Source organism: Caretta caretta, chromosome 4, assembly GCF_965140235.1.
Source record: "Caretta caretta isolate rCarCar2 chromosome 4, rCarCar1.hap1, whole genome shotgun sequence".
Lineage (NCBI taxonomy): Eukaryota > Metazoa > Chordata > Testudines > Cheloniidae > Caretta > Caretta caretta.
In genome coordinates this window covers 69,764,035-69,791,709 of record NC_134209.1, presented here as the reverse complement: position 1 = coordinate 69,791,709, position 27,675 = coordinate 69,764,035, and the positions used below count along the sequence as shown (strand labels likewise).

Here is a 27,675-nt window from a genome sequence, read left to right as displayed (position 1 = left end):
CCACAGTATGCCAACATTTTTATGGCTGATTTAGAACAACGCTTCCTCGGCTCTCGTCCCCTAAAGCCCCTACTCTACTTGCACTATATTGATGACATCTTCATCATCTGGACCCATGGAAAAGAAGCCCTTGAGGAATTCCACCATGATTTCAACAATTTCCATCCCACCACCAACCTCAGCCTGGTCCAGTCCACACAAGAGATCCACTTCCTGGACACTACAGTGCTAATAAACAATGGCCACATAAACACCACCCTATACCGGAAACCTACTGACCGCTATTCCTACCTGCATGCCTCCAGCTTTCACCCTGACCACACCACAAGATCCATCGTCTACAGCCAAGCTCTGTGATACAACCGCATTTGCTTCAACCCCTCAGACAGAGACAAACACCTACAAGATCTCTGTCAAGCTTTCTTACAACTACAATACCCACCTGCAGAAGTAAAGAAACAGATTGATAGAGCCAGAAGAGTTCCCAGAAGTTACCTACTACAGGACAGGCCTAACAAAGAAAATAACAGAACGCCACTAGCGGTCACCTTCAGCCCCCAACTAAAACCCCTCCAACGCATTATTAAGGATCTACAACCTATCCTAAAGGATGACCCAACACTCTCACAAGTCTTGGGAGACAGGCCAGTCCTTGCCTACAGACAGCCCCGCAACCTGAAGCAAATACTCACCAACAACCACATACCACACAACAGAACCACTAACCCAGGAACTTATCCTTGCAACAAAGCCCGTTGCCAATTGTGCCCACATATCTATTCAGGGGACACCATCACAGGGCCTAATAACATCAGCCACACTATCAGAGGCTCGTTCACCTGCACATCCACCAATGTGATATATGCCATCATGTGCCAGCAATGCCCCTCTGCCATGTACACTGGTCAAACTGGACAGTTTCTACGTAAAAGAATAAATGGACACAAATCAGATGTCAAGAATTATAACATTCATAAACCAGTCGGAGAACACTTCAATCTCTCTGGTCACGCAATCACAGACATGAAGGTCACTATCTTAAAACAAAAAAACTTCAAATCCAGACTCCAGCGAGAAACTGCTGAATTGGAATTCATTTGCAAATTGGATACTATTAATTTAGGCTTAAATAGAGACTGGGAGTGGCTAAGTCATTATGCAAGGTAGCCTGTTTCCTCTTGTTTTTTCCTACCCACTCCCCCCCCCCCCCCCAGATGTTCTGGTTTAACTTGGATTTAAACTTGGAGAGTGGTCAGTTTAGATGAGCTATTACCAGCAGGAGAGTGAGTTTGTGTGTGTATGGGGGTGGGGGGGATGTGAGAAAACCTGGATCTATGCAGGAAATAGCCCGACTTGATTATGTAAAGAGTTGTCACTTTGGATGGGCTAGCACCAGCAGGAGAGTGAATTTGTGGGGGGGGGTGGAGGGTGAGAAAACCTGGCTTTGTGCTGGAAATGGCCCACCTGTTGATCACTTTAGATAAGCTATTACCAGCAGGACAGTGGGGTGGGAGGAGGTATTGTTTCATATTCTCTGTGTGTATATAAAGTCTGCTGCAGTTTCCACGGTATACATCTGATGAAGTGAGCTGTAGCTCACGAAAGCTCATGCTCAAATAAATTGGTTAGTCTCTAAGGTGCCACAAGTACTCCTTTTCTTTTTGCGAATACAGACTAACACGGCTGTTCCTCTGAAACCTGTCATTATTGAAACATTCTGCATTTAAAACTAACAGATTTAAACCAACAAAGGGTGTATTAACTTTAGTTAATGAAATGAACTAATTTGCTTAGTCACCCCATGCTTCAAGATTTTAGAACTAAGCAGATTTCTTCTTATACCTAGCTCTTATACACAGATTGGAAGAAAACAAGCTTTCCTGCTTTTTCAACTCCCAGTTCGTTTCTTAACTTTGAATGAACTAGCCACTGAACTGAACTAGTTGAATAAAATATTCTTTCTGCACATGCAGAAGAAGCTACTGTTGTCAGAAGCTGGTTTAACACTTAAACTCTGGCTCCAGATGCTTAGCTAGTGACTTCCATCAGTTTAGTGGTGTGATTATTTAAAACTTGACAAATACTTACTGCTTATTTTTTATATTTTAAATTTTAATCATCATAAGTTTAGGCCTTAACATAAGTAGTCAATTTCAAATTTTAATTTTAAATAAATATTTATAAAAAATAAACCTAATTTTAAAAAAATCTGATTTTAAAAATAATTGATTTTTATCCACCTTGCCTGGTATACCTCTACAATTAAAATTTCAGTCCTAATCAAAATAGTTATATCAGTACAAAAACTGCATATAAACCAGACCTAAGAACTGAGAATTTATTTCTTCTCCAGGTATAGAAAGGTAGAAGGGAGGATGGAATAGACTTAAATAAAAGGTGATTTAAAAATCACTAGTTTTAAGCTTTGTTTAAATAAAAAATAAAACACTTTCCTAAGAAAAAGTTAAAGGCATATGGGTAAAACAGAATATAGTTACCCAAAATGAAATTTGGCCAGTATGTTCACACTTGCATGAAGTTCTATCGATAAAAAGGGGGATGCTGCTGTGACTACGCCCCTTTATCATATGAATTTCAAGACTAGAGCCAGCCTATTCCAAAAGTCAATGCTTGCTGCTAACATCAAAGAAAATTGGACCACTGAACTGATGCAGACTGCCAGTCTGCTACCTAGATGCTGAGTTTAAGAAATAAACCTTAAAAGCAATATCCTCTTGCAGGTGTGGACAACACTGTTCCCATTTCAGACTAGCTGACTCCCAAATGGTTTCTCAAATTTTAAATTAAGCTCAAGTCCATCTCCTGCATCATTATATCATCATCAATGCCCTCCCCATCCTATTTATCTTGACTGTTTTATCTTGATACTCTTCTCAAAGCTATATTCTCCTTTTCCTCCACATCTCCCATGTCCACAAATCTTCCTTTCATCACCTATGCCACCGTGCCTGTAAATACTACTGCATCAACTCAATCTTTGCTGCAACTGCATACGTTAATTCATCTTCTGACCCTCACATATGCAACTCCCTTCTTTAAGGCCTCCTCCAGCCCCAGCTCTTCAGATTCCTGCATGTGCAGAATGCTTCCTCCCCATATCTTCTCACATGTACAAACAGAACCACATCGCCACAATCACTAATACTCCACCTTCTCTCCACTCATGTCAAGATTCAATTCAAAACTGCCCTACTTGTTTCTAGAATGTGTTTTTCAGAACTGACCTATCCAGTTTCAGACTTCTCACCAGTCCAGGGCTGGACAGCAAATCCAAGTTTAAGGACACAGCCTGAACTGGTTACTTTAGTCCTTGTTAGAGTTTACTTTAGTTTCTATTACTAATACAGGGTCTTCCAGGTAACAGACAAGAGAATCTAGCCCTGGGTAAATCCACTTTTCACTGCTTGGGTGGGTGTCGGCTCTGCTAAACCCAATCTTCTACCGGCATAATTTCGAGCTGCTCCTCCCCTGTCCCACACCCAAGTGGAGCTTTGGCCAGGTGGAGAATCTCCCAGTATCAGAATGAATGGAGTTGCAGTGTTCAGGGTATGACCCCTACAGTAGTCGGGAGAATTGGCAGACACCATCAAGAATGCCTGGGAACGGAAAGTAAGCTAAAGGCGAAGTAGCTCAGTGGTTTGAGCATTGGCCTGTTAAACCCAGGGTTGAGAGTTCAATCCTTGAGGGGGCCATTTAGGGATCTGGTGTAAAAATTGGGGATTGGTCCTGCTTTGAGCAGGAGGTTGGACTAGATGAACTCCTGAGGGTCCCTTCCAACCCTGATATTCTATGAGTGACAAGTTGTGTGCATATTATTTCTATGAGTGGTAATCTAGATAAATCTCTGCATTAAGCATCTTCACATAGTTGTGTATCATTTTCATATGACTTTGTATTATGCCTCTTCATATAACCTCTATTTTCATACAACTTTGTATCAAGTCCTTGGATACAGGAACTTTGTATCAAACCCTTATATAGAAACTTTGTATTGAGCCGCGGTATAATGTTATAGCCCCTAAGTATAGTTAAGGTAGAAGAAAAATGTCTTTTCGCTAGGAGTAGAAAAAGACACCCCCCCCCTTTAAATCAATTGCCCGGTTGAATGAATGAGGTGTGAGTGAATAAGGAGTAGAAGGCAAGCACCTCTAGACAGCTGCAACAGTTGGAGAGGGGATGGAAACCAGACCCAAGAACAATAAAAACTTGTCAAGTGGGCTCATAAAAGAAGATCAGACATATTGACGGCCTTGGGAGTTAGAAGTGAGCACCTTCTTTTGAAAACACCCTCTTTGAAAATAAATGTGGCAACATTAAGACAACACCCAGAAGGAAGCGCCACAAAGGACCAGCTGACACAGACACAGATTTTGTATCTGGTACAGATTTGCATGAGAGGGAAGCTGCTATAAAATGTGAGTTGTCTTGCAGAGGACCCTGGGTCTCGTCTTAACATCGGAGCATTGATCCGGATCGACAGAAGCCTGGCTCCACCCCTCCCCCATCTAACTCACCTGGCCAGTGAAGTTAAGGGGAGCAACTAGTTGGTAACCACAACAAGACGGAGTGTGCTTGTGTGTGTATGTGAGTGCATGAGTGTAATTAATATATATATAATATATCTCATACGCATATGATACAGTGTTGATTGATACATGTATTACCAATAAATGTGGTGCTTTGCTTTATCCCCCCGAAAAGATCCTGTGCAGTACTTTAAGTACAACAGTAATAAAAATAATCAACATGGACACTGAAGTCCCAAGGGACGGTAAAGCTAGAAGAGCTCAACAGTGGTAAATGGAAAAATTCTGAAGGAAGTATCTTTAGATAGAGATGGCCTACAGGCTACGCAATTTCGGGCTGAATCCTGATGGAAAGTGGGAGAAAGGCTCACAGACTGTAGTAGTCCGATTTGAGAAGACTGATTTAAGAACTTATATTCAGATTACACAATAATTCATTTCAAAGCAAGAATTATTTCTAAATGGTAACTAGGTAGAGTAGCCTGGAGAAAGAAGAGGTCAGAGCCTGAAATCTATTAGATCTCTGTTAGAGGATATAAATTCCATCAAGGTGTGTAACAGTAAGGGTTTGCTAATTCATTTGACACTGAAGCTGGTTATTAGATGATGTAACTCCTGTTTTACAAATGTGTTCAGAGCTAAATTGTGGGAATTACATACCTAGACAGGCAGCCACAGAACAATTCTGTGCAGTGTTAGTTGAAAGTATGCCTGCCTTGGGCCGAGGGTATAAATAGCACCCTGCCCCCCGCAATAACTGTCACCTATTTCTCCATCACCAGAAGCCTGAAAGTATGTGGGCATCCAACTAGGGGCTGCAGATTTTGGTGTGGCTATGCAGATTCCATACGATCACAGATCAGCAGTTACACAAGGTAAGTGACCTTTTCTCCTTCACATACATGCCCTCAAAGACCCACAGTGCAGGAAATTAGCCAGCAGTGACCTCCCTGAGGTGGACCAAGGAAACACACTAACCACACACAGCAAGGCACTGTCCTCCCAAATTAATAAATTATTACTGGTGCAGAACAGAAATACAGGGGTTCATAAATGTAACCACCAACCACTATAGATGCTAGACAGATTTCAAATGAGGGCATGTTATCCAAGTATGCCCTGAATTATCCCATTCTTTTGGTGGAAAAAGCCCAAAAATGTTCTAGCATAGGTACTTCAGAGACATCATACATGACTTGGATTCACAAACTAACTCATCCGGCAGCTTTAGGCAACAATGTTTAACCTTTGGATTTTAAGGCAAAAACGCATCCTGCTCCATGTTCCAAAAAGTTTAGTGCTGTCACACTGAGCAGTAACGAATATGGGGTTTTGTTTTGCTTTGTTCTCTGTTTTTGGAAGTTAAACATGCAGCCTAACCTCTCTGAGTTGGCTATGTGGCTTTGGAAAGAGTTTGGCAGAGAAATAATGTTTCAAATGAATATCTGAAATTTTGCCAAGGTTTTGCATGTGCCTCAGCCACCTTTTCTTTTTAGCAGGCTGATTGAAGTGAACGAGGAGTCAGTCTGCAACTTTGGGCCAAGATGATTGCCAGCAGGAAGGAGTCTTTTAGTAAGAGGTGGAACAGAAAGCAAGATCAAAGAACCTTCTATAAAAGTTTATGAAGTACCAATTCAGATCCCAAGGGTCAGGAGGCTATCTGACTGGAGGGTAGAGAGAGCTTCCAAGGACTTCTTCACAAGGGGAGACAAAATATTAGTTCCCTCTCAAAGGAAACACGGTAGAAAGAAATAGCAGCTGGACAGACCTTTGCAATTTAGATTAAATGAAATCAGAAGTTCCTTAACAAATGGAACTGAGCAAGAAAAAAACAAAAAAGATGCAGGCCTCTGTCCTGAACAAATCTTTTGAACTAGTTATAATTAGCAGCATCACATTTGCTACTGAAAAATTTCCTCATTTGTTCTCACTCCTATCAAAGATGAAGTCAGTACACAGATCTAAGAGCACAAATGATTAGAACTGATTGGCATTTTTTGATGGCAGAAACCATTTCATCAAAATTCCCTATCAGCTGAAGCCAAAAAAATTTGTAGGAACTTACCAGTTTTGTCAAAACTTTCATCGGGAAGGTTTCTGAGGTCCAGGATGGAATTTCTGGTTGAAACAAGAGCACACCCACCACCCCAAAATAGCCAATAGCCTGGTATGAAGGGCACTCAGCAGAGACGTCAGACATTGAGGTTCAAGTCCTTGTTAAGACAGATTCAGAGCATGGATTTGAACTTGCATCACCCACATCCTGAGAGACTGGAGAGCCCAGTGGTTATAATCAGGTTTTGGGGGTTCTTTTTTGTGAAAGACGTCAAAGGATTTTAGTTTCATCCCAGTGCAAAATGGGGAAATTGTTGAAATCTCAAGAAGTTTTGCAGGACAGGAAAACAGTTTCCTGTCCAGTTCAACTAGAGACCCTGGTAGTCAAATGATGGGAGGGTGGTGTCTTGGTATCTTTGATGAGTTCTTAGATTTGTGGGGATTCTCCACTCCAAAGCATCCTCCTCTCCACAGGCCGCAGGAGTGGTGAAGAGCCTGACATGGACCCATACACATATAATCCCAGTTCCTTCTCTCCAGCTCTCTATCAGCCAAGTTTCAGGGAGAGTAAGGAGCTCTGCTCTGAATTGGGCTAAATTTAGAACTCTTGGCAGTGGTATGTTTACTGCCACAAGTGCACAAGTATATCCTTATAACAAGGACCTGAAAAATGGAAGGATGGGAGAGCAGTTTGCAGTTGTCACTACCAAAATAAGCTTTATCATCACCATTTTATTACTTATGCAGTTGTTTCTGCACTATTCCATCAAATTCAGGTTATTGGGTGCACTTGAACACAAAGAAATGCCATGGAAATATGAAAAAAAAATGAGAGCAAAAAATCTCAAAGAAGTCACCTTGATACCAGGATGTAACCTCAAATCCAAAAACTGAAAAAAATCCAGCAGGGATGAAAGGTCAGAAAACGAATGACAATGAATTAAGAGAATGTTTAGATAATTTGTGATAAAAACAACAGTATTTCACATTTTTATTACAGCTAATGCTACCCAATGAGAAATCATAAAATTTAGGATTCACACATTTGTTCTGAAGTTCACTAAACTTGTTTTAGCTCAAGTAAGTTTGTTTGTGGGAAAAATATAATCTACTCCCTATTTTGTCATGTAAATAAGGTTTAAAAGCTATCATTGCATCATAAAAAATTAAGAGATCTATACATAATCTTGCACATATGTAGGTTCTGACAGAAGATTCTGGAATTCTAACCTAGATTAAAAAAATTTGAGGGAAAACAACAAATCAGTAAGAGGCCTAGTTTACCAAGTCATATCTACATCAGTTCATAATAGATGTTTCTCCAGAACAAGGACAGATTTTTAGCTATCTATAAAATGCTGCATCCTTTTACACATTGTATGCTGCAATATGATACGTTTAGAAATTTTAATTTACATTAGCAATAGACTGGAAACAGCAATACATGTGTAAACTTGCAAACCTTGTAAGTGTTTAGGCTCCATTTTCTCACAAGCTCCAATTTTTCCATTGCTGGATTCTTTACTTCATCTGCTAGAACAACTGGCCCACTTTTCTGCTGCATTCTTATACCACCTGAACAAGTAAGACACAGAAAATCTTTAGGGCCCATGTTTTTTTTTTAAAAAGTCAAGCATATAACTGCAAATCCAAAGAGTCATAAAACAGCACTTGTGCATGGAAAAGAAAATTATGAATCTAACTAGATTTTACGTGAGCTGTGCTAGGTAAATGGACATGAAAGACTAGCACAAAACTGCTGTTTGAAAACAATCAGGCCTACAAGTGCATACAATAAAGGGAAGTATATCTATATTGATTTTAAAATCAATCCAGAATATTTGTGTAAGTGAATAATTTAGGCAAACACTAAATTGAGTAAGGAAGTATGATGAAGATACATGGGTGTTTCTGTATAGAATTTTTACTACCCTCAACAAGTAATTCAGATATTTATTTAGTTATTTAAAGTGTTTTTAAAACAGCATTTAGGCAACCTCTAACAGTCTAACATTCTGTCGGAATTAGCCAACCTAAAAATCTTGTACACACAAGAAGTCATTGTTAGTAAGTTACAGAAGTATACGAAGTACAATCAAATTGCTGCCACCAAGTACAGCCAACTTAAGACGTACAGAATTGTCAAAACAATATTTGTTAACATAAGAATAAGACATTCACATTTTTCTAGATCGTGCTGCTGTTAATTTTAACTAAACATGTTGAGGCTAACAGGAGAATCATAACTCTCCTGTACATGTAAAGAGGTTAGCATACTTCACAGTTTTATTCGGTCCTCATTCACGAAGACAGTGGAACTCATTAGTCCTCATTCAAAATCAGCAATAAAGAAACCATAGCAAGGAGTGAAACAGAATAAAGGGTCACCATCAGTACACTATAATCAGTCCCCACTTTTTGCAGGTACCAGTCAGTATGGAATGTTATTCAAATTGCACCTTTTGATTTTGAATTGAAAAGCTGACTCCCAATATCAAATGGTAAAAAATGTTGCTGCCATTTTGTTGGCAGCACCCTACATTGCCACATATGCACTGACCACCCAAGTTATGCCAAGGGCTCTTTAGTATTGTACAAATGAAAAAAAAAAATTAATGAAGAGCAAGGTAGTTTGCTAGTACATGGATGAATTCCCAGAGTTACATACACTCCACGTGGCTCCTCATGCTATGTTAGTGTACTTAGTAGCATATACAGAGCCTTGCTGACTTCACTTCTAAAGAGAACAGCAAAATAAAATGCCTGTCATCAAATGCAAGACAGAGTCAGTATGGAAATGTTTTTCTTCAAGTTCCTAAGGAAGTATTATACACATGAGAGTTAAAAACCTAAGCTATTTCAAAAAGGATACTTGACAGTGGCCCCCCATCCCTCTTTAGGTAGAAAAAAAGCAAGTTATGTAAGGAGAAAGTTTAGTCATTAGGCTTTCCAGTAGCATTCCAAGCTGAAAAACTGAATTATTAGCAGAAGAACGATTGGCATATGAAGGTGCAATTATTCAGAAGGCCCATTTAAACTGGAGAGAGAAAAAGAGAGAAAGACTATCCCTGCACCTGCCATATCTCGTATAATGCAGAACACTCTGTATATTACAAATAACCTGGCAAGGTTAGGGTTAACAAGGGTTTGTAAAAACAGTATACTTCTGCATATATCTCCAGACATTCCTTTATAGCACTGAGCACCAACATGTGATTTACACCTTAAAAACATAATTTTTATACAAGTAATTAATCCTCACAGCACCCCTCTGAGGTAGTTAAGTATTCTCCCCATTTTAAAGAGGAGGAAACAGACACAAAGAGGTTAAGTAACTTGACCAAAGCCACAGAGTCAGTCGGGACAAAGCCCAGTTTGGGTGTTATGAACTCCAATCTCATACTTGGAGTATTAGAATATGTGTCACTGTTTTGACTGGCAGAGAGAAAAAAGTTGACTGCTTTAGCTCTAACAATTAGACCTAGAGTACTTGTTTTTATTTATTGTTGATAAAAAGTAAAGAGCTGTACAGATTATACTTAATGCTTTGGAGCAGGAAAAGTTGTTCAGAATGAAAAGCATAGGTTACTTTGCAAACTGTAGAAGCCCAGAAGTGACAGAACCACCAAAAAGCAGGAATTACTTATCCACCTAGTTTATAAAAAAAGTAAAATTATTACAGACAGTAGGAGTTAGTGTAACAAAGGTGTTAGGGGAACTAACAAAGGTATTATCCAGTCAGTGTTGTGAATACCTGTGGGAATAATTAAATCACTCCCTTGTCCAGCCAGTCTGCTAGCTGCTGCATTGCTAGGAGATATAACGGATGATATGGATGATGCTGAGGAACCTGAAAAGGGGACACATTTAACCATGAAAACCCATCATCTTCTTTCCTCAGAAAATATGTACTTTTATGTACAGAGGTAACTTTTAGTGTTGGGAGATATACGTGTAACATCAACACAAAACTAGAATAGTGTATGGAATAGTTCTTGGAATTTCTGGTAGTGATATATTAGAAAGGAGTAGCTGTTAATATGAAATCCTCAAAGTTACTCCTGACTTAATCGCGTGTTTTCTTTAAAAGAAATTGGCAGTATGACTGGAAGTAATCAACCAAAATACAAAATGCCAGATACAGGAGGCAGGAAAGAAAACAAATAAAATGACTTTCATACAGTTCAATATGGCTGCTCTTCAGCTGAACTCTGATTTTTCTTATCTAAGTAAAAGTCACTCTACCATTACCATGTAATACTCCTAACCTTGAGGGTTGATACTTGGACTCAATTCCAATTTCAGATAAGCGGTGCAGGAACAGATTTTAATGAAGTGCAGTAGCTATCTGTCTATAATATGCAGCAAGAATGCCTGATATCTGAGATCAGGATTGAGTCATTAGGTTGTTAAAACGTTAGCCTGTGCGGTTCTCTGTCTCGAAGAAAAAGGCCTACTAAAAACATTAATTATATTAAAAATATTGAGTTACTGGCATTGTTGTGTTAACAGTAAGAGTGCTGTGCTCGCAAAGCTATTACACATATTTTAACAAATCATACAGCTCATGGCTTTATACTCTTCCACATCAAGGAAAGCATATAGTAAAATAGTCAATTTAATTGTACGGAGGCAACCATGAAAATTTCACCTCATTTGCCCAGGACAAAATCCTTTTTCTGATGGGTGACTAAAATCAGTAATAACCTCCCCGCCCACAAACAATCATCATGGTATTGCAATTGTATTGCAAGTCAATTTTGCGCCTGAGCATGTTAATTTTCATAACATTTTTTCAAGGCTGCATAAAGATCTAATGGGTCAATGTGCCTGTAGACATTATGTACACTTTAATAGCTTCCACAAAAGTTATACTTTACTAATTCAGTAACTTCCCAAAAGAGCTCTTTAAATAACTGAAGCAAGACTCAGCATATGTTTCTTATATATGTCCCTGTAGCATGGAGAATGTCTCATCTCATTATTCCAACTGTAAGAGCAAAGCATAACATTTTTAGCAACATCACTAATCTGCACACACAAACAAAGTTAAGGCTGAAAGACATTTACTTAACTTGCCCTATCTTGTCATAGTATGATATGTTCTATAAGAGCAGCAATACCTCAGGTACTAATGTCCCCAATTCTGCAACTGGATTCACGCAGGCACAAAGGTCTGTCCACAAGGATCCTAATACAGGAGCAGTGTCTAATCATGAAATGTAAGCAAGCTACAAACAACTTTTCATTCTTTAAGTTTTCTTGGCTTCTGGCACAAGAAAGTATGGGCCCCTTACTGAATGAGGGAGGTAACCTAGTGACAGAGGATGTGGAAAAAGCTAATGTACACAATGCTTTTTTTGCCTCTGTCTTCATGAGCAAGGTCAGCTCCCAGACTGCTGCACTGGGTGGCACAGCATGGGGAGGTGGTGACCAGCTCTCTGTGGAGAAAGAAGTGGTTCAGGACTATTCAGAAAAGTTGGACGAGCACAAGTCCATGGGGCCGGATGCACTGCAGATGGCAGATGTGATTGCAGAGTCATTGGCCACTATCTTTGAAAACTCATGGCAATCGGGGGAGGTCCCGGAAGACTGGAAAAAGGCTAATGTAGAGCCCATCTTTAAAACAAGGGAAGGAGGAGAATCCGGGGAACTACAGGCCAGTCAACCTCACCTCAGTTCCTGGAAAAATCATGGAGCAGGTCCTCAAGGAATCAATTCTGAAGCACTTAGAGGAAAGTGATCAGGAACAGTCAGCATGCATTCACCAAGGGCAAGTCATGCCTGACTAACCTAATTGCCTTCTATGACGAGACAACTGGCTCTGTGGATGAGGGGAAAGCAGTGGACATGTTATTCCATGACTTTAGAAAAGCTTTTGATACAGTCTCCCACAGTATCCTTGCCAGCAAGTTAAAGAAGTATGGGCTGGATGAATGGACTGTAAGGTGGATAGAAAGCTGGCTAGATCGTCGGGCTCAATGGGTAGTGATCAATGGCTCCATGTCTAGTTGGCAGCCGGTATCAAGCCGAGTGCCCCAAGGGTCAGTCCTGGGGCCAGTTTTGTTCAATATCTTCATTAATGATCTGGAGGATGGCGTAGACTGCACCCTCTGCAAGTTTGCAGATGACACTAAACTGGAAGGAGTGGTAGATATGCTGGAGGGCACGGAGAGGATACAGAGGGACCTAGACAAATTAGAGGATTAGGCCAAAAGAAATCTGATGAGGTTCAACAAGGACAAGTGCAGAGTCCTGCACTTAGGACGGAAGAATCCCATGCACTACTACAGACTAGGGACCAAACAGCTAGGCAGCAGTTCTGCAGAAAAGGACCTAGGGGTTTCAGTGGACGAGAAGCTGGATATGAGTCAACAGTGTACCCTTGTTGCCAAGAAGGCTAACGGCATTTTGGGCTGTACAAGTAGGAACATTGCCAGCAGATCAAGGGACATGATCATTCCCCTCTATTCGACATTGGTGAGGCCTCATCTGGAGTACTGTGTCCAGTTTTGGGCCCCACACTTCAAGAAGGATGTGGAAAAATTGGAAAGAGTCCAGCGAAGGGCAACAAAAATGATTAGGGGTCTGGAACACATGAGTTATGAGGAGAGGCTGAGGGAACTGGGATTGTTTAGTCTGCAGAAGAGAAGAATGAGGGGGGATTTGATAGCTGCTTTCAACTACCTGAAAGGGGGTTCCAAAGAGGATGGATCTAGACTGTTCTCAGTGGTACCAGATGACAGAACAAGGAGTAATGGTCTCAAGTTGCAGTGGGGGAGGTTTAGGTTGGATGTTAGGAAAAACTTTTTCACTAGGAGGGTAGTGAAGCACTGGAATGGGTTACCTAGGGAGGTGGTTGAATCTCCTTCCTTAGAGGTTTTCAAGGTCAGGCTTGACAAAGCCCTGCCTGGGATGATTTAGTTGGGGATTGGCCCTGCTTTGAGCAGGGGGTTGGATTAGATGACCTCCTGAAGTTCCTTCCAACCCTGATATTCTATGAAGAGTATCCAACTTCGCTTAAGCTTCATTGTTCACAATACACTTCCCCCATCCTACCCCTTCTAATTTTGCTTCCCCCCATCCCCCATGTGTTTTTTTTATGCATTCTACTGAGCAAAAAATCGAAGTTTGTAAAATTCAGCGTCAATCATATTTTATCTTTTTGTCTATCGGGTTATTCAAAGCCTATCTCCATCATCTCCCATTCATTTGGGAAAAACATAATTAGAAATAATCTGAAGTAACTGTTTTGGAGAAAGACTGGAATATTGTTTTTAAATTCAGGTTAGTTAATTATGATAATCTATGTTTCACACAGAGAAAGCATGAAGTTCCCAGTTTCTACAACAAATGAAAATTAATAATTTTGGTGCCTACATTGTAAAGCATTTTTGACATTTCAGAATTATTAGCATAGCTTGAACAATGTCCTGTGCACTTTATTTTGGTAGTAGTTCTGTTGTACCTGCTTTGTTAAACTAGTGTATTACTGCCTTATAGACAGAATGAAATGAAAAAGGGATGGCAAGCAGTGTTTATGATTTATGCAGCTTTTCGTTAGCTGTACTGAAGATTTCATCAAACACTCATGAGCCACCAAGACATATGTAACATGTTGTACTTTTTTGCTTCATTTTTAAGGTTCTATTTATAAAAGCAAGGATATATATAAGTTATACCTTTTACTATAAAGACTCCGTCTCACAGCTGCTCACTCAATATTCAGTCAGATTTTTTAAATTCATAATCTTGCTCGAGAAACTATTCTATATAGTTTTACTTTAAGATTTCATTTATGTCTTGTTTCCTTTATTATTTTCAGACAGAAGATTAAGGAGAAAGTGCTATTATTGGATTGTTTAATAATTTTGCATTTCTCAAGGTTAGTTTTTAAATAAATCCATTCAAATTAAAGAAACCTGCAGCTCTATGATGAGCAAGTAAAATGGTGGATCCATCCTCAATACGATGAAATTTTTGTAGTATTTTTAGGACTGATTCTTATGCTTGGTGTCTAAGAACCTTTACAACATATACATCACAATAAAGAGGCAACAATTTAGTCTCATTGGAACAACCTACTCAAGAGCTGTGAAAAGAGGATTTCACTGTAATTCTATTTGCTTTAGAAAAGTGGAGTGGAGTGGTAACTGATAGTGGGACTGGTTTGAGCTGTGTTTACAACTTGAACAATACCTCTATCAATCATTTGGTTATATAGCTCTAATTATGTATAGAGTTTTTACTATAATCTCAATTTTCCCTTCTTAATATTACCGGTATCCACCAAATAGCATACATATTTTTATAACACCAAGAATCTTTTAATTAAGAAATCCAGCATGATTATAGGAAAGGAGCTATTAAAATTAACTGCAGGCTAGTTAAATAGGCTAATCTGCTATGAGTTTTCATTAAAACCCCCTGACAAGCAGATATCAATTTCTCATTTTAGCAACCCAGCAACTGAGGAGAACACACATTTCACACCTAAGGTATACACAGCACATCAGAATAATTGCTATTTATGCTGAAGTGTAAAGCAGCTAGAGTTTGAAGAGGGTCTTAAGAGGCTATGCCTTTAAAAATATTCCTAAATCAGGTAAATTGTTGAAATGTAAAAATCATGTAAGTATAGTTTTTACCTTGAAATGGCCCTGCTTCAATGACTCCCTCTTTGGTGCTGTCAAAGCCATGAGATGTTATTTGGGTTTCTGAGAGACCAAGCCCAACTGGTAACGAACGTTTCAAATCCTTGGAAATGTTTGAATAAAAAGGAAAATCCATATAAAAACCTAGATAAGGAAACGTTTAGGCACTATAATATCTTTTCAATTGCATCTTAAACAATTCTGTCTATAGCCTGGAACTTGTCTTATGGTGTCATGGCATTCTATTGTGATGCATTGGTAGCAAACATTTACAACATAAGACACTGTTTTTCAATGTGTGTTAGATGAAACAGTTTGTATGCTCATTTTAAAGAGTGTTGATTTGTTAAGTATATGGAAAAAAAAGATGAACAAAATGAAAACAAAAAGAAAAACAAAAGAATACTTTTCCTTTCCTTACCAATGTCCTTACAGAAGAAAAACAAGAAGGTAAATTCTAGTTTTTGCAAGTGGTTGAGTGCAAGATTAACTCCTAGAAACTAAAGAGTTAATAGTAATTGCTAACAGAGAAGGTTTTCCCGTTGTCCCAGTCTTCATTTAGACTGAAAGTTTTTCTGGATTGTACAGAACAAGTAAAATTATGCAAAGAGACAAATACATCATGACTCTATATAATACTAAGTGCATTTTATTCATTCAAAGCACTGTTAAAACACTAATAAATCCTTAAAGCTGGTCTGAATTGGGAGAGTTAGTATTATCCGTGTTTACAAAAGGGGAAACTGAGGCAAAAAGATTAAGGTATTTCCCAAAGACTATGCAGCAAGTCAGTCAGGATTAGAAGATAGAATGCCTTCCAAACTCACAAATTTCCCTGTTCCACACTATGTAGAAATAAAAGTATTAAAAACAGCAAGCAGAAGGCTCAGATTAATAATTCAGTCACAGCACAGGTAGATTACGTAATCAGAAAACCGAAACTGCTGACAAGGAATTCTGAATCTTTCTGGTTTTAGCAAGATGAAAAGAAACAGATAATAAAGGAACAGATGAGCATTGCATGAAGTATGCAGAGAAAAAGCATTTATTTTCAAGATGCTATTGCAGGGCATATGCGGTAACTACTTCTAATACACATACACAACTAAGAATTAATATCTTTAAAACCCAAGTGAGGTTTTAAATATATTACAGTAGTCACTTAATCTGCAAGCCCCATGGGAGTTGCTGCATAGGTGTGATATTACCTAAATTGCAGTTAGCATGTAGCTCTGAAGTCCACAGTAATAATTCCCTGCAATATAAACCAACTATCAGGAAAAGAGAAACCTACAAAACACACAAACTCCATAGTAATAAAAAGGTATCCTTAGCAGAAAAAACAACGAGGAATCCTTGTGGCTCCTTATTTGGGCATAAGCTTTCGTGGGCTGGAACCCACTTCATCAGATGCATGAAGTGAAAAATACAGGAGCAGGTATAAATACATGAAAAGATGGGAGTTGCCTTACCAAGTGTGAGGTCAGTCTAACGAGACAATTCAATTAACAGTAGGATATCAAGGGAGGAAAAATAACTTTTGTAGTGGTAATGAGTTGCCCATTTCAAACAGTTTACAAGAAGGTGAGAGTAACAGTAGGAGGAAATTAGGTTTAGGTTTTGTAATCACCCGACCACTCCCAGTCTTTATTCAGGCCTAATCTGATGGTGTCTAGTTTGCAAATTAATTCCAGTTCTGCAGTTTCACATTGGAATCTCTTTTTTGAAGGTTTTTTTTATTGAAGAATTGCCACTTTCAGGTCTGTTATTGAGTGACCAGAGAGACTGAAGTGTTCTCCTATGGGTACCATTGTGATATATGCCATCATGTGCCAGCAATGTCCCTCTGCCATGTACATTGGCCAAACCGGACAGTCTCTAAGCAAAAGAATAAATGGACACAAATCTGACATCAGGAATTATAACATTCAAAAACCAGTAGGAGAACACTTCAGTCTGTCTGGTCACTTAATAACAGACCTAAAGGTGGCAATTCTTCAACAGAAAAACTTCAAAAACAGACTGTCAAAATATCATGTTCTTCATTAAGTAAGCATCTATTATTTCCAGTCTAAAATGGAGCAAATGCCGGTAAACTAAACTAGCTAGATTAAAGATAGCTTAGGTTCCGGAGCAATGAAGCTGCTTCAGCATGCACTACAAGCCCACCAAGAATTCTGGGTAATTACTCACAGGGTTATCCTGCACTGCCATGGCTTCACTGCTCTTGGGCCCAGGCTAACTATGGTATGTCTACCTGAGCTGCAATCACAGCCTGTGAATACAATACAGACATATCCTCAGTGTAAAGGCTACATAGTATTTGGTTGCAAACCAACATGTTTTAATGGCAATACCAACGACAATTTTTGTACTAAAAAGTACAAATACTAAACAAGAACAGAATCAATTATTTAAGTCGGTGTTCTCGCTTGCCAATTTAAATTGGTGATTTAAAAATCAGTCATCTCTGACCTGAGGGGTTTTTTGTTTGTTTGTTTAAATAAACAAAAGGGGTGTTTGTTCTGGACATACGAGTTCTTGCGTGAAAACTTGGGTTAGGCTTTTTTGGCATATAATCTCAGACAATTATGATTTATTACAAAACACTCCTAAATAAGAAGGCTGCCAACAGCCCGCAATGGTCTTGATGAAGGAATTTATCACTGACAGTTCATATGGAAAAAAATATTGAGATAATTTGGAGAAAACAAATTGTGGGGGGAAAAAATGAGAGGCATGGTATGTACAGTCCTATTTACAGCAGTAGAGAAATGATATGCATGGTATGGGAGACTTATTTTTGAGGGGCTAAGGGATAAAAAAATGGCTTTGATTTGCATTCCCTCAGAAGCTTGTTATTTGGTACAAGGTGGGCAGTGCGGTGAATAACCTAATTTTAAAGGAAAGTGACTATACTTTGTCCCAGGACTAACAAAAAAGACAAATGAGAAAGTCATGGACTGCAAAAGAGCACTTCCAACTTCATGCAGTTGACCTTCACTTTGTCAGTGTAGAACCCATGCAGTCCCCAACTTCCATTGATGCATACATTTAAAGAATGATGAGTGGTTCCACCCAGAAAAGTGACCCAAAAATGGTATTTTGTAATCTGTTGCATCTGACTCCGGAGATGCACTGGTACAGCTGCGCTGCTTTAGAGCTTAGTGAAGACGCTGCCTATGCAAATAGGATTTTCAAAATTATAGGCATCTAAAAATGCAGAAGGTGCCTAGTGGGATTGTTAGGAGTGCCTAACCTTAGGTACTCTTGAAAATCCCAGTAGGCACCTACTTGCATCTTTAGGTGCCTACATATATTGCAAATCTGGCCCCATGTCCTTCCAAGTTATCAGAATTACTAGATCTCATCCTCTTCCACCTGATTTTTATTTATAGATTGGAAAAGGAAAACAAGCTTTCCTGCTTTTTTCAACTCCCAATTTGCTTTTCAACTTTGGTTGAACTAGTCCAGAAAATACTCTTGGCACTAAAAGCAAAAAGAATTAAGGCGAAAGCTTTCTCTACAACAAACTACTGATGGTTGGCGAAAAGTAAAAACTGGCATTTGCTCCATTTTAGACTGAAAATAATAGATGCTTACTTAATGAAGAACATAGTATTTTGAAATATTTATAAGGCTTGAGTTGACTAGAAAAGTCAGATGTTCTCCCCCTGTTTCTGTTCTGTACAGTGATCAATAGTACCAGTGTGGAGTCCCAGGAGAAGTCTTGTCAGACTGTATGCTCCAACGTATAAAGTATCGATGCCACCAGTACTGAGGAAGCGATGTAGGTCACCAAGGAACATGATCCACCAGCCTTTGAAGGTTCCTGGTTGCGATGCAGTTTGAAAAAAACCTGTTTAGACAAGTTAGCATGAGGACTCTTGGCCTTCTTCTTGGTCAGTATCAGACTGCAGTCAGTCCTGAGTCCCATCTGGAGATCTTTGTTCTTCCCTGCCTCCAGGAAGGGAAGGGAAGACTAACCCAAGGGGGGCTGACTAGAAGGCTCAGAATGCTCAATAGCAGCATGCGGTCCCTCATGGCTAGAAGATCTCTCGTGTCTCAGACTGGCAGCTCCTGTAGCCAGGACCACTTGTTGAAACCTGCTTTGAAGCAGAAGGGACTGCTCCCAAGAGGCTACCCCTAAGTCACACATGCCCCACGTAGACCTTTCTATTGAAAATATTTTGTTAACGGGCATCATGAGTTCTCTGTGCACTTAGGAAAAGAGGTACAAGTGGCACACTTGCTAGCAATTAGACTCCCCTAAACAAAACAAACATTTTATAGGCACATCATTAGCAGGTATAGCAGACAAGCAAGACAGATTTTAAAACCTGGAGATCTGTTCTCTTTCATTGGGCCTCCTCCTCTGTACTGAGGTGATAAATTGCTTCATTTTTATTTTTTAAACCAATAGACAAATAAAACTGATCAAAAACTACAGTAACTATCATTCTGAACTATCTAGAAACTATGAAGAAAGGAGAATGACACTCACAGTGGGCAGTGAGAAGGAATGGAGTGGTGTTTGCAGCTGTTCTACCCTTTACCTTTGTTGTAGGAGGTGAGACAGTACATGGGTAAATGCACAGCCCCAATTGACACTGCTGGCTAAAAGATTCTGGGCTCATGCCTGGGAGCACAAACCTACAGTAGGATGTATGTGGACGAATGCTCAAACAAAAACTAGAGTTCTTAGTATAAAGCCAAAACTGATTAATATAATATACTTGATACAACACTACAAACGTTTGTAAGATTTGTTATAATCAAAACATGACTGACAAAGACTTCATAAAGTTGCAATGTTCTACATATTTTATTCTCAGTAAAATTAATCATTTTACTTGAAAACTAAATACCAGGGCTGAAAAAATCAAGTTGGAATTTGAGACAATATCAAGCTATGGTTTGGGTTTTTTGTTTTTGGCTGATGGTTTAAGTAGCAAAGAGATTCTATAATCAGAACTTGATGACAATTTGTTGATTAGAAATTTCCATAACTTATTTTCAGTATGCACTGCTTTCAGTAGTAAAAACTTGTTTTTCTCATTAAGATAAACAGATAATTAAGACACATCCATATCTTTTCAGACTTCAGTCCCATGTTAGAGCCAAAAAAGATCAAGAATGCATTTGTATTGTGTGATTGCATCAGCATATGTTTACTACCTAATTCTACGTTTTTCAGACCCCCACATTTTACTTAAGTTTTTCTTTCAAGTTTTTGAGATCTAGGCAATTAAGACAAAGCTCAAATTACAGAAAAACTACTGTTTTAAAGTATGTTTAATTTAGTTCCCCACAAAGATTCCATTAACTGTTACCCTATTTTTATATTAAAAATACCTAAAAGGAGTTAATTATGTATGCTCTTGAAGTAAGGATAAGTTATAAACAGAAATGTTTCAGGAAATCTAGAAATTGAACCATACGTATGAATAAATACTGTAAGTTATTAAATATTCCTTGACAGAGAAAAGGAGAGTATCAAGCTTTATCTTTGAATTTCCTGTTTTATGTCATCTGATAAAGGTGAAAAAGCCTACCACATTCTCAAGTTTCCTAACAACTGACATAATGTTATCTGAACATACAGGGTTTTTTTTCAGTTTATGTTTTAATAGAATGAGAAATAATTATAAACCATTAGTATACAGTTGCTGTAAGAAGGTATTTTACATGATGGTCTGTAAAGCTTTTTTGTGTTTTTCCATCTATGCGAGAGAACAGTTTTTGGTCCAATACGTAATCCTGCTGCTGCTGCAAGTACACTGTCACATGCTCAACTGATATTTCATGGCCAATTTAATTATAAATCACAACATATAAGATTATGATTAAATATTGTAATTAGCAGTGGGATTGCTGGTGTATCGTACCGGTGAAGTAACTCAGTACATTTAGTAACAGTTAGCCACAGGCCAGGCTCAAACTATGGAGTTAGCCTGCTGATATTCAGTTACATGGGGGGGTGGGGAGAAGGAAGATGATGGGAGAGAATATCTATCCAAAATTAGACAGCCTTCTTAAAATAACTGGTCGGGTCCACCAGTAAATTATATAGAGGTCAGCATGTTCTATGCAGTAGAAGTCTGCATTTGTGGGAAATCTACATGCATTTTAAAATAGTCACTCTTTTCAGAGGAGAAATAATTAATTTAAGTTAGTTTACAATACCACTATGAAGAAAAGGAGTACTTGTGGCACCTTACAGACTAACAAATTTATTTGAGCATAAGCGTTCGTGAGCTACAGCTCACTTCATCGGATGCATTCGGATGCATGAAGTAAGCTGTAGCTCACAAAAGCTTATGCTCAAATAAATGTGTTCGTCTCTAAGGTGCCACAAGTACTCCTTTTCTTTTTGCGAATACAGACTAACACGGCTGCTACTATGAATACCACTATGGTCTCAAATTAAACATTTTCAATTAAACCCGTTTCAGTGATGAGAGTATAAGACACCTAAAACTAACATACACAACTTAAAAACCACTGCCCAAAAGGGGCTTTATCTTGAAGTGAAACAATGTTAAACTATCGAGTTAATTCCTTGGAAACATAAGCTAGTACATAACATCATTCTGACTCCATTACAGAAGGCACTGGAAAGCAAGTGTGCTGTCAGGAATTAGGCTCTTATTTGAGTAAAAAAATAAAATCACTTTCTTTGTCATAGGTGACTCATTTATAGGCAATTCATAATTACCCTACTCTGAAAAATAACTGCTTTATTAAGTGTGTGTCTGATACATAGTGACAACAGTGACATTGTACTAAAAGTTTTTATTACAGGTAGTAGTTCCACTACGGATAGTGGTATTATTGCCCCTTGGCTGGAACAGTTAACTAACCTGTTCTTTCCTTATTCTGGCTTGTGTTCTATTAAGTAGTTTCCAAGGGAGGTTGTGAATCCCCATCATTGAAAGTCTAGGTATACTACTTCGTTCTGCCTCTGCACAAAGGGCTGGCCTAGATGACCTGAAAGTCCCTTCCAGCTGTGCATTTCTAATTATCCATATGACCAGTGGGGAGCATATCACAACCTATAGAGCATATGGAGATACTTATGATAGTTTGTATAACATCAGACCTGCAAAATTACTCGTGTCTGTCTGTCTAAACAGTAACTAAGTAAAAATAACTTTCACATCACCACGTTATAAGGGTGGGACAAGTATATTTTATACTTAGGATGGCATATTTTCGAGATGATTTCACAAGATTAGAACAATATGACTTAGCCCAATCATTTTTTGTTATAGATCTTGCCTGCGTTGTTTCTTTTCCATTTAAAGTTTTATCCCAGAGATCAGCAACGTTTGGCCCGCGGCCCGCCAGAGCAAGCCCCCTGGTGGCCGGGCCAGTTTGTTTACCTGCCATGTCCACAGGTTCGGCCGATCGCGGCTCCCACTAGCCGTGGTTTGCCGCTGCAGGCCAATGGGGGCTGTGGGGAAGCGGCGCGGGCCGAGGGATGCGCTGGCCATGGCTTCCCATTGCTCCCTTTGGCCTGCAGCGGCGCACCGCAGCCAGTGGGAACCGCAATTGGCCGAACCTGCAGACATGGCAGGTAAACAAACTGGCCCAGCTCGCCAGGAGACTTGCCCTGGTGGGCCACGGGCCAAACATTGCCAATCCCTGTTTTATCCTCTCTTGGTCACAAAAGGTAGGGCTGGAAGGGACCTCAAGAAGTCACTAGTCCATTCCCCTGAGCTGAGGCAGGACCATGTAAACCTAGTCTTTGCCTGACAGGCATTTTTCTAACAAGTTCTTAATGACGGGGATTCCACAACCTCCAACCTTTTATAAAACTAAGCACTTTTTTGGTAACCTTTTCTCATGGGTCACGTTTTCTAAACCTTTTATCAGATGGACTTTCTCCAATTTGTTCCCATCTTTCCTAAAGCATGGCTCCCAGAACTGGACACAATACTCCAGCTGAGGTTTCATCAGTGTCATGCAGAGCAGGACAATTTCCTCCCATGTCTTATATACGATGCGCCTCTTAACAACACCAGAAGGATATTAGCCTTTTCCACAACTGCAACATGTTACATATTCAAATTTATGATCACTATACCCCCCAGATCCTATTCTGAAGTTCCACTGCCTAGACAGTTATTCTCCACTTTATCGCTGTGCATTTGATTTTTCCATTTTAAGGCCTCGTCTATGCTGCAGATGGATTGACGCAAGGCACCTTATGTCTCCCTAACTTCGCAAGTGTCTACACCAATGGCTTCAACCTGCAGCGCAATCAGTACACAGCTGTGGCGCATGTGACATCTACAGGGCCATATAGGTAGTATATATATTGTGTGGATGCAGCCCACATAACACAGAGAATTGCATATGCGGCCCACAGCAGTAAGTAGGTTGAGAACCACTGGTCTACACTAAAATGTTACTCCTGCCGATGTAAATCACCCGCTATGCTGAGTCAATAACTCCATCTCTGCAAGAGGCGAAGCACTTAGGTCGATGCAGTTACATCGATGCAGTGTCAGTGTAGACACTGTTACTTATGTCGATGTTAGTGGCCTCCAGGAAGTGTCCCACAATGCCCCACTGTGACTGTTCTGGTTACCGTTTTAAGATCCACAGCCTGATGACCAGGTACACAGGTATACGCCCCCTCCCCTCTAAAGACCCATGAATTTTTGAAATTCCATTTCCTGTTTGCTCAGCGGGGAGAGCTCACCTAGCAACTGCCCAGCTGACCATGCGGCAGATGCCCTCCTGCTGGAATACACAGGAGATGATGAATCTCCTGGTCATGTGGGAAAAAGAGGCTATGAAGGGACAGCTCCATCCATCCACAGAAGTGCTGATATCTATGAGCAGATTGCTCGGGCACAGTGAGAAGGGCTAAAGGAGGGACCTGCAGCCGTGCCGCATGAAAGCCAAGGAGCTGTGGTAGGCATACCAGAAGGCAAGGGAGGCTAACAGTCGCTCTGGTGCAGAGCCACAGACATGCCGCTTTTACAAAGAACTGCACACTATCGTGCATGGAGACCACCCTACTACCCCAAGAGCCCAGTGGATACTTCAGAAGAGGCAGAGTCCTAGTTCCTTGGAGTGAACAGTGAGGAGGTGGTGCTGGACAAAGAAGAAGAGGAATATGGGGGACAGGTGACTAGGGGATCCAGTGGTGCAGCGGTCCAGGATGTGTTTTTGACTCCAGAGCAGTCAAGCTAATCCCTACAGTCCAGCATGGGTGAACCTGATGCAGAGGAAGGACCTCTGGTAAGTATGCAGTTTGCTCTGATATTGCAGCTGTTCATTTACTCTTTTTTAATCATGCTAGAAGACATAGTGAAACAATCCATAGAGGTATAGTTGCTATCTGCTTCTCATTTCCTTGTACAGTTAGGCAGAGGGGGGGCTGCAGAACAGTTTGCTTAGGCACACTGGGATGTCATGTGAATCCTCCACAGAGATCTTGAAGAAACTATCCTGAAGGTAATCTGCAATCCTCTGCCAAAGATTTCTGGGGAGGGCTACCTTATTTGTTCCACCGCAGTAGGACACTTTCCCACGCCACTCAGAAATTGCTTTAGCAGGCACCATTGCAGCACACAGGCTAACAGCATACGGACCCAGTCTGCAGCCAGATGCCTGCAGGAGCTGTTCTCTTTCAGCCTCTGTTACCCTCAAGAGTGAGATATCAGCTGAAATCACCACTGCCTGGGGAAAACTGTGCCAGTATTCAGTTCAACTGCCCTATCCGAATATACTCATGCCTGTGAGTCATCACTCCCTCTTATTGTCCCAACTTGCTGCCTCCCCCTGGGCCATACTCACCAGGGCTGAGACTGCTGCCGGGCTCTATGAATCCCTAGAAGAAGTGAGACTGTAGTGTTTGCAACTTGTGTGGATCAAGTGGAGTAAGTTCAGTGTACGAAGTTTCCATTTGTCTTGTGATTACACTCACAATAGTACCACTGTGCATTGTACCATTTAGAGCTGGAAATGTGGCTTTGAGGTTCTCTCCATCCACACCAGTGGAGCAGCTCAGGCAGATAAGGAGGAGAAGGAAGAGGACGTGCGATGACATGTTCTATGAGATTCTACAACCCTCTGGTGCTTTGGATACCAAGCACAGGGCTTGGAGGATCATCAGCGGACAGAATGGATTGGGATAGAGGGGAAAGGAGACAAACATGCAACAGGAGATGCTAGTGCTTCTCAAAGGGCAAGCAGACAAGCTAGACACTCAAGCTGACCTTCAGATTCAACAGACCTGTGCTCACCTCCCTCTGAAACCCATAGAGAACTGCATTCTGGGGGACACACACACACAGCCCCTCTCTCTCTCGCCATGTGGCATCCAGGGCTGCTGCACTACCCCAACCATGTCACCCCAGGTGAGAGAATCACAGCCACATATACAGTGACCTGTGAAAGAACAGTCATTTTCATTTCACAAATGCATCTCTCTCCTTCAAAGGTTCTTTTCCCTTCATTTATAAAGTTTCAGTCAGTTATAAATATGTCTGTTTGTATAGGTTTGGAATAAAAGTCTATTTATGGAAACTTAATTCACCTTTATTAGTTTACAGCATTTGAGTTTGTAGGGGAGGGGGGTGAGAAGACCTGGATTTGTGCTGGAAATGACCCACCTTGATTATCGTGCACATTGTGGGGAGAGTGGTCGCTTTGGATGGGCTGTTACCAGCAGGAGAGTGAGTTTGTGTGTGTATGGGGGGGGGGGGTGAGAAAACCTGGATTTGTGCTGGAAATGGCCCAACTTGATTATCATACACATTGTAAGGAGAGTGATCACTTTAGATAAGCTATTACCAGCAGGAGAGTGGGGTGGGAGGAGGTATTGTTTCATGGTCTCTGTGTATATAATGTCTTCATCGGATGCATACTGTGGAAACTGCAGAAGTGAGCTATAGCTCACGAAAGCTTATGCTCAAATAAATTGGTTAGTCTCTAAGGTGCCACAAGTACTCCTTTTCCATTTGCTGACTGGGGCTGACATCATTCACAGAAAACAGCAATAGGTGCATTTACAATGTTATATTACTACACACACAGCACTCATTACAGGGTTCATACTGGGGTGTCAAAAAAAAAAACCAACAAAAACACCTAGGCAGAGCTCACTACTGTAACACACATTACTGTAGCTCATTATTAAAATGGTCTTTCAAAGGGACCATTGAAAGACTTCACCCTTCAAAGGGTGATATGTTTGAAGGGTGGAGGGTGAGAAAACCTGGATTTGTGCTGGAAATGGCCCAACTTGATGATCACTTTAGATAAGCTATTACCACCTTCAGCTATTACCTTTAGATAAACTATTAAGATACTTTTTTATTATTATACTTTTAGATAAGCTATTACCACTTTAGATAAGCTGTTACTCTGAAACCATACCTAAACTTAATAAAGGTGAACTGGAATCTTACAGGTTTCAGAGTAACAGCCATGTTAGTCTGTATTCGCAAAAAGAAAAGGAGTACTTGTGGCACCTTAGAGACTAACCAATTTATTTGAGCATAAGCTTTCGTGAGCTACAGCTCACTTCATCGGATGCATGCTGTGGAAACTGCAGAAGACATTATATACACAAAGACCATGAAACAATACCTCCTCCCACTCCACTCTCCTGCTGGTAATAGCTTATCTAAAGCGATCACTCTCCTTACAATGTGTATGATAATCAAGGTGGGCCATTTCCAGCATAAATCCAAATTTAACCAGAACATCTGGGGGGTGGGGTAGGAAAAAACAAGGGGAAATAGCCACTCCCAGTCTCTATTTAAGCCTAAATTAATAGTATCCGATTTGCAAATGAATTCCAATTCAGCAGTTTCTCACTGGAGTCTGGATTTGAAGTTTTTGTTGTTGTAAGATAGTGGGGGGTGGGGGGTGAGAAAACCTGGATTTGTGCTGGAAATGGCCCACCTTGATTATCATACACATTGTAAGGAGAAAAGGAGTACTTGTGGCACCTTAGAGACTAACCAATTTATTTGAGCATGAGCTTTCGTGAGCTACAGCTCACTTCATCAGATGTAGCTCACGAAAGCTCATGCTCAAATAAATTGGTTAGTCTCTAAGGTGCCACAAGTACTCCTTTTCTTTTTGCGAATACAGACTAACACGGCTGCTACTCTGAAACCTGTCATCTAAAATAGAGCACCACAAGAAGCACACCACAGTGTTCTCTACCACCAGGCTGGAACACTAGCTCAATAATTGACTCAGAAGGCATAAGCACTTCCTAAAGCACCTGAGTTTCCTTTTGTTAGTCTCCCATACAAGTGCTCTGACCTTGCATGACTTATGGGATCTGACAAGATTACAGCCCAAGGTGTTAGGAGTGCAGGTGCAGTGAGTAACAGATCTTAAAGATACTCTTTATTATGGTAATAGCACATACTGAAGATTCACAA

At 40.2% G+C, this 27,675-nt stretch overlaps 1 protein-coding gene across 9 annotated transcripts in view; it reads right to left on the bottom strand.

The window, feature by feature from the left end:
• Nucleotides 1-27,675, bottom strand: part of ARFIP1 (ARF interacting protein 1) — a 98,534-nt gene that overhangs the window by 32,323 nt on the left and 38,536 nt on the right. For 6 of the 9 annotated variants that reach the window (XM_075127740.1, XM_075127743.1, XM_048847382.2 and 3 more), the window contains 3 exons: nt 15,251-15,359; nt 10,357-10,452; nt 8,065-8,177 (listed from right to left, as the gene is read on the bottom strand). The exons of 1 other annotated variant lie outside the window; for it this stretch is intronic. In XM_075127740.1, the coding sequence (XP_074983841.1) occupies nt 8,065-8,177; nt 10,357-10,452; nt 15,251-15,359 (318 nt within the window). The remainder of the gene's footprint in view (nt 1-8,064; nt 8,178-10,356; nt 10,453-15,250; nt 15,360-27,675) is intronic. 2 more of the 9 variants (XM_075127741.1, XM_048847389.2) reach the window with 2 other exon arrangements.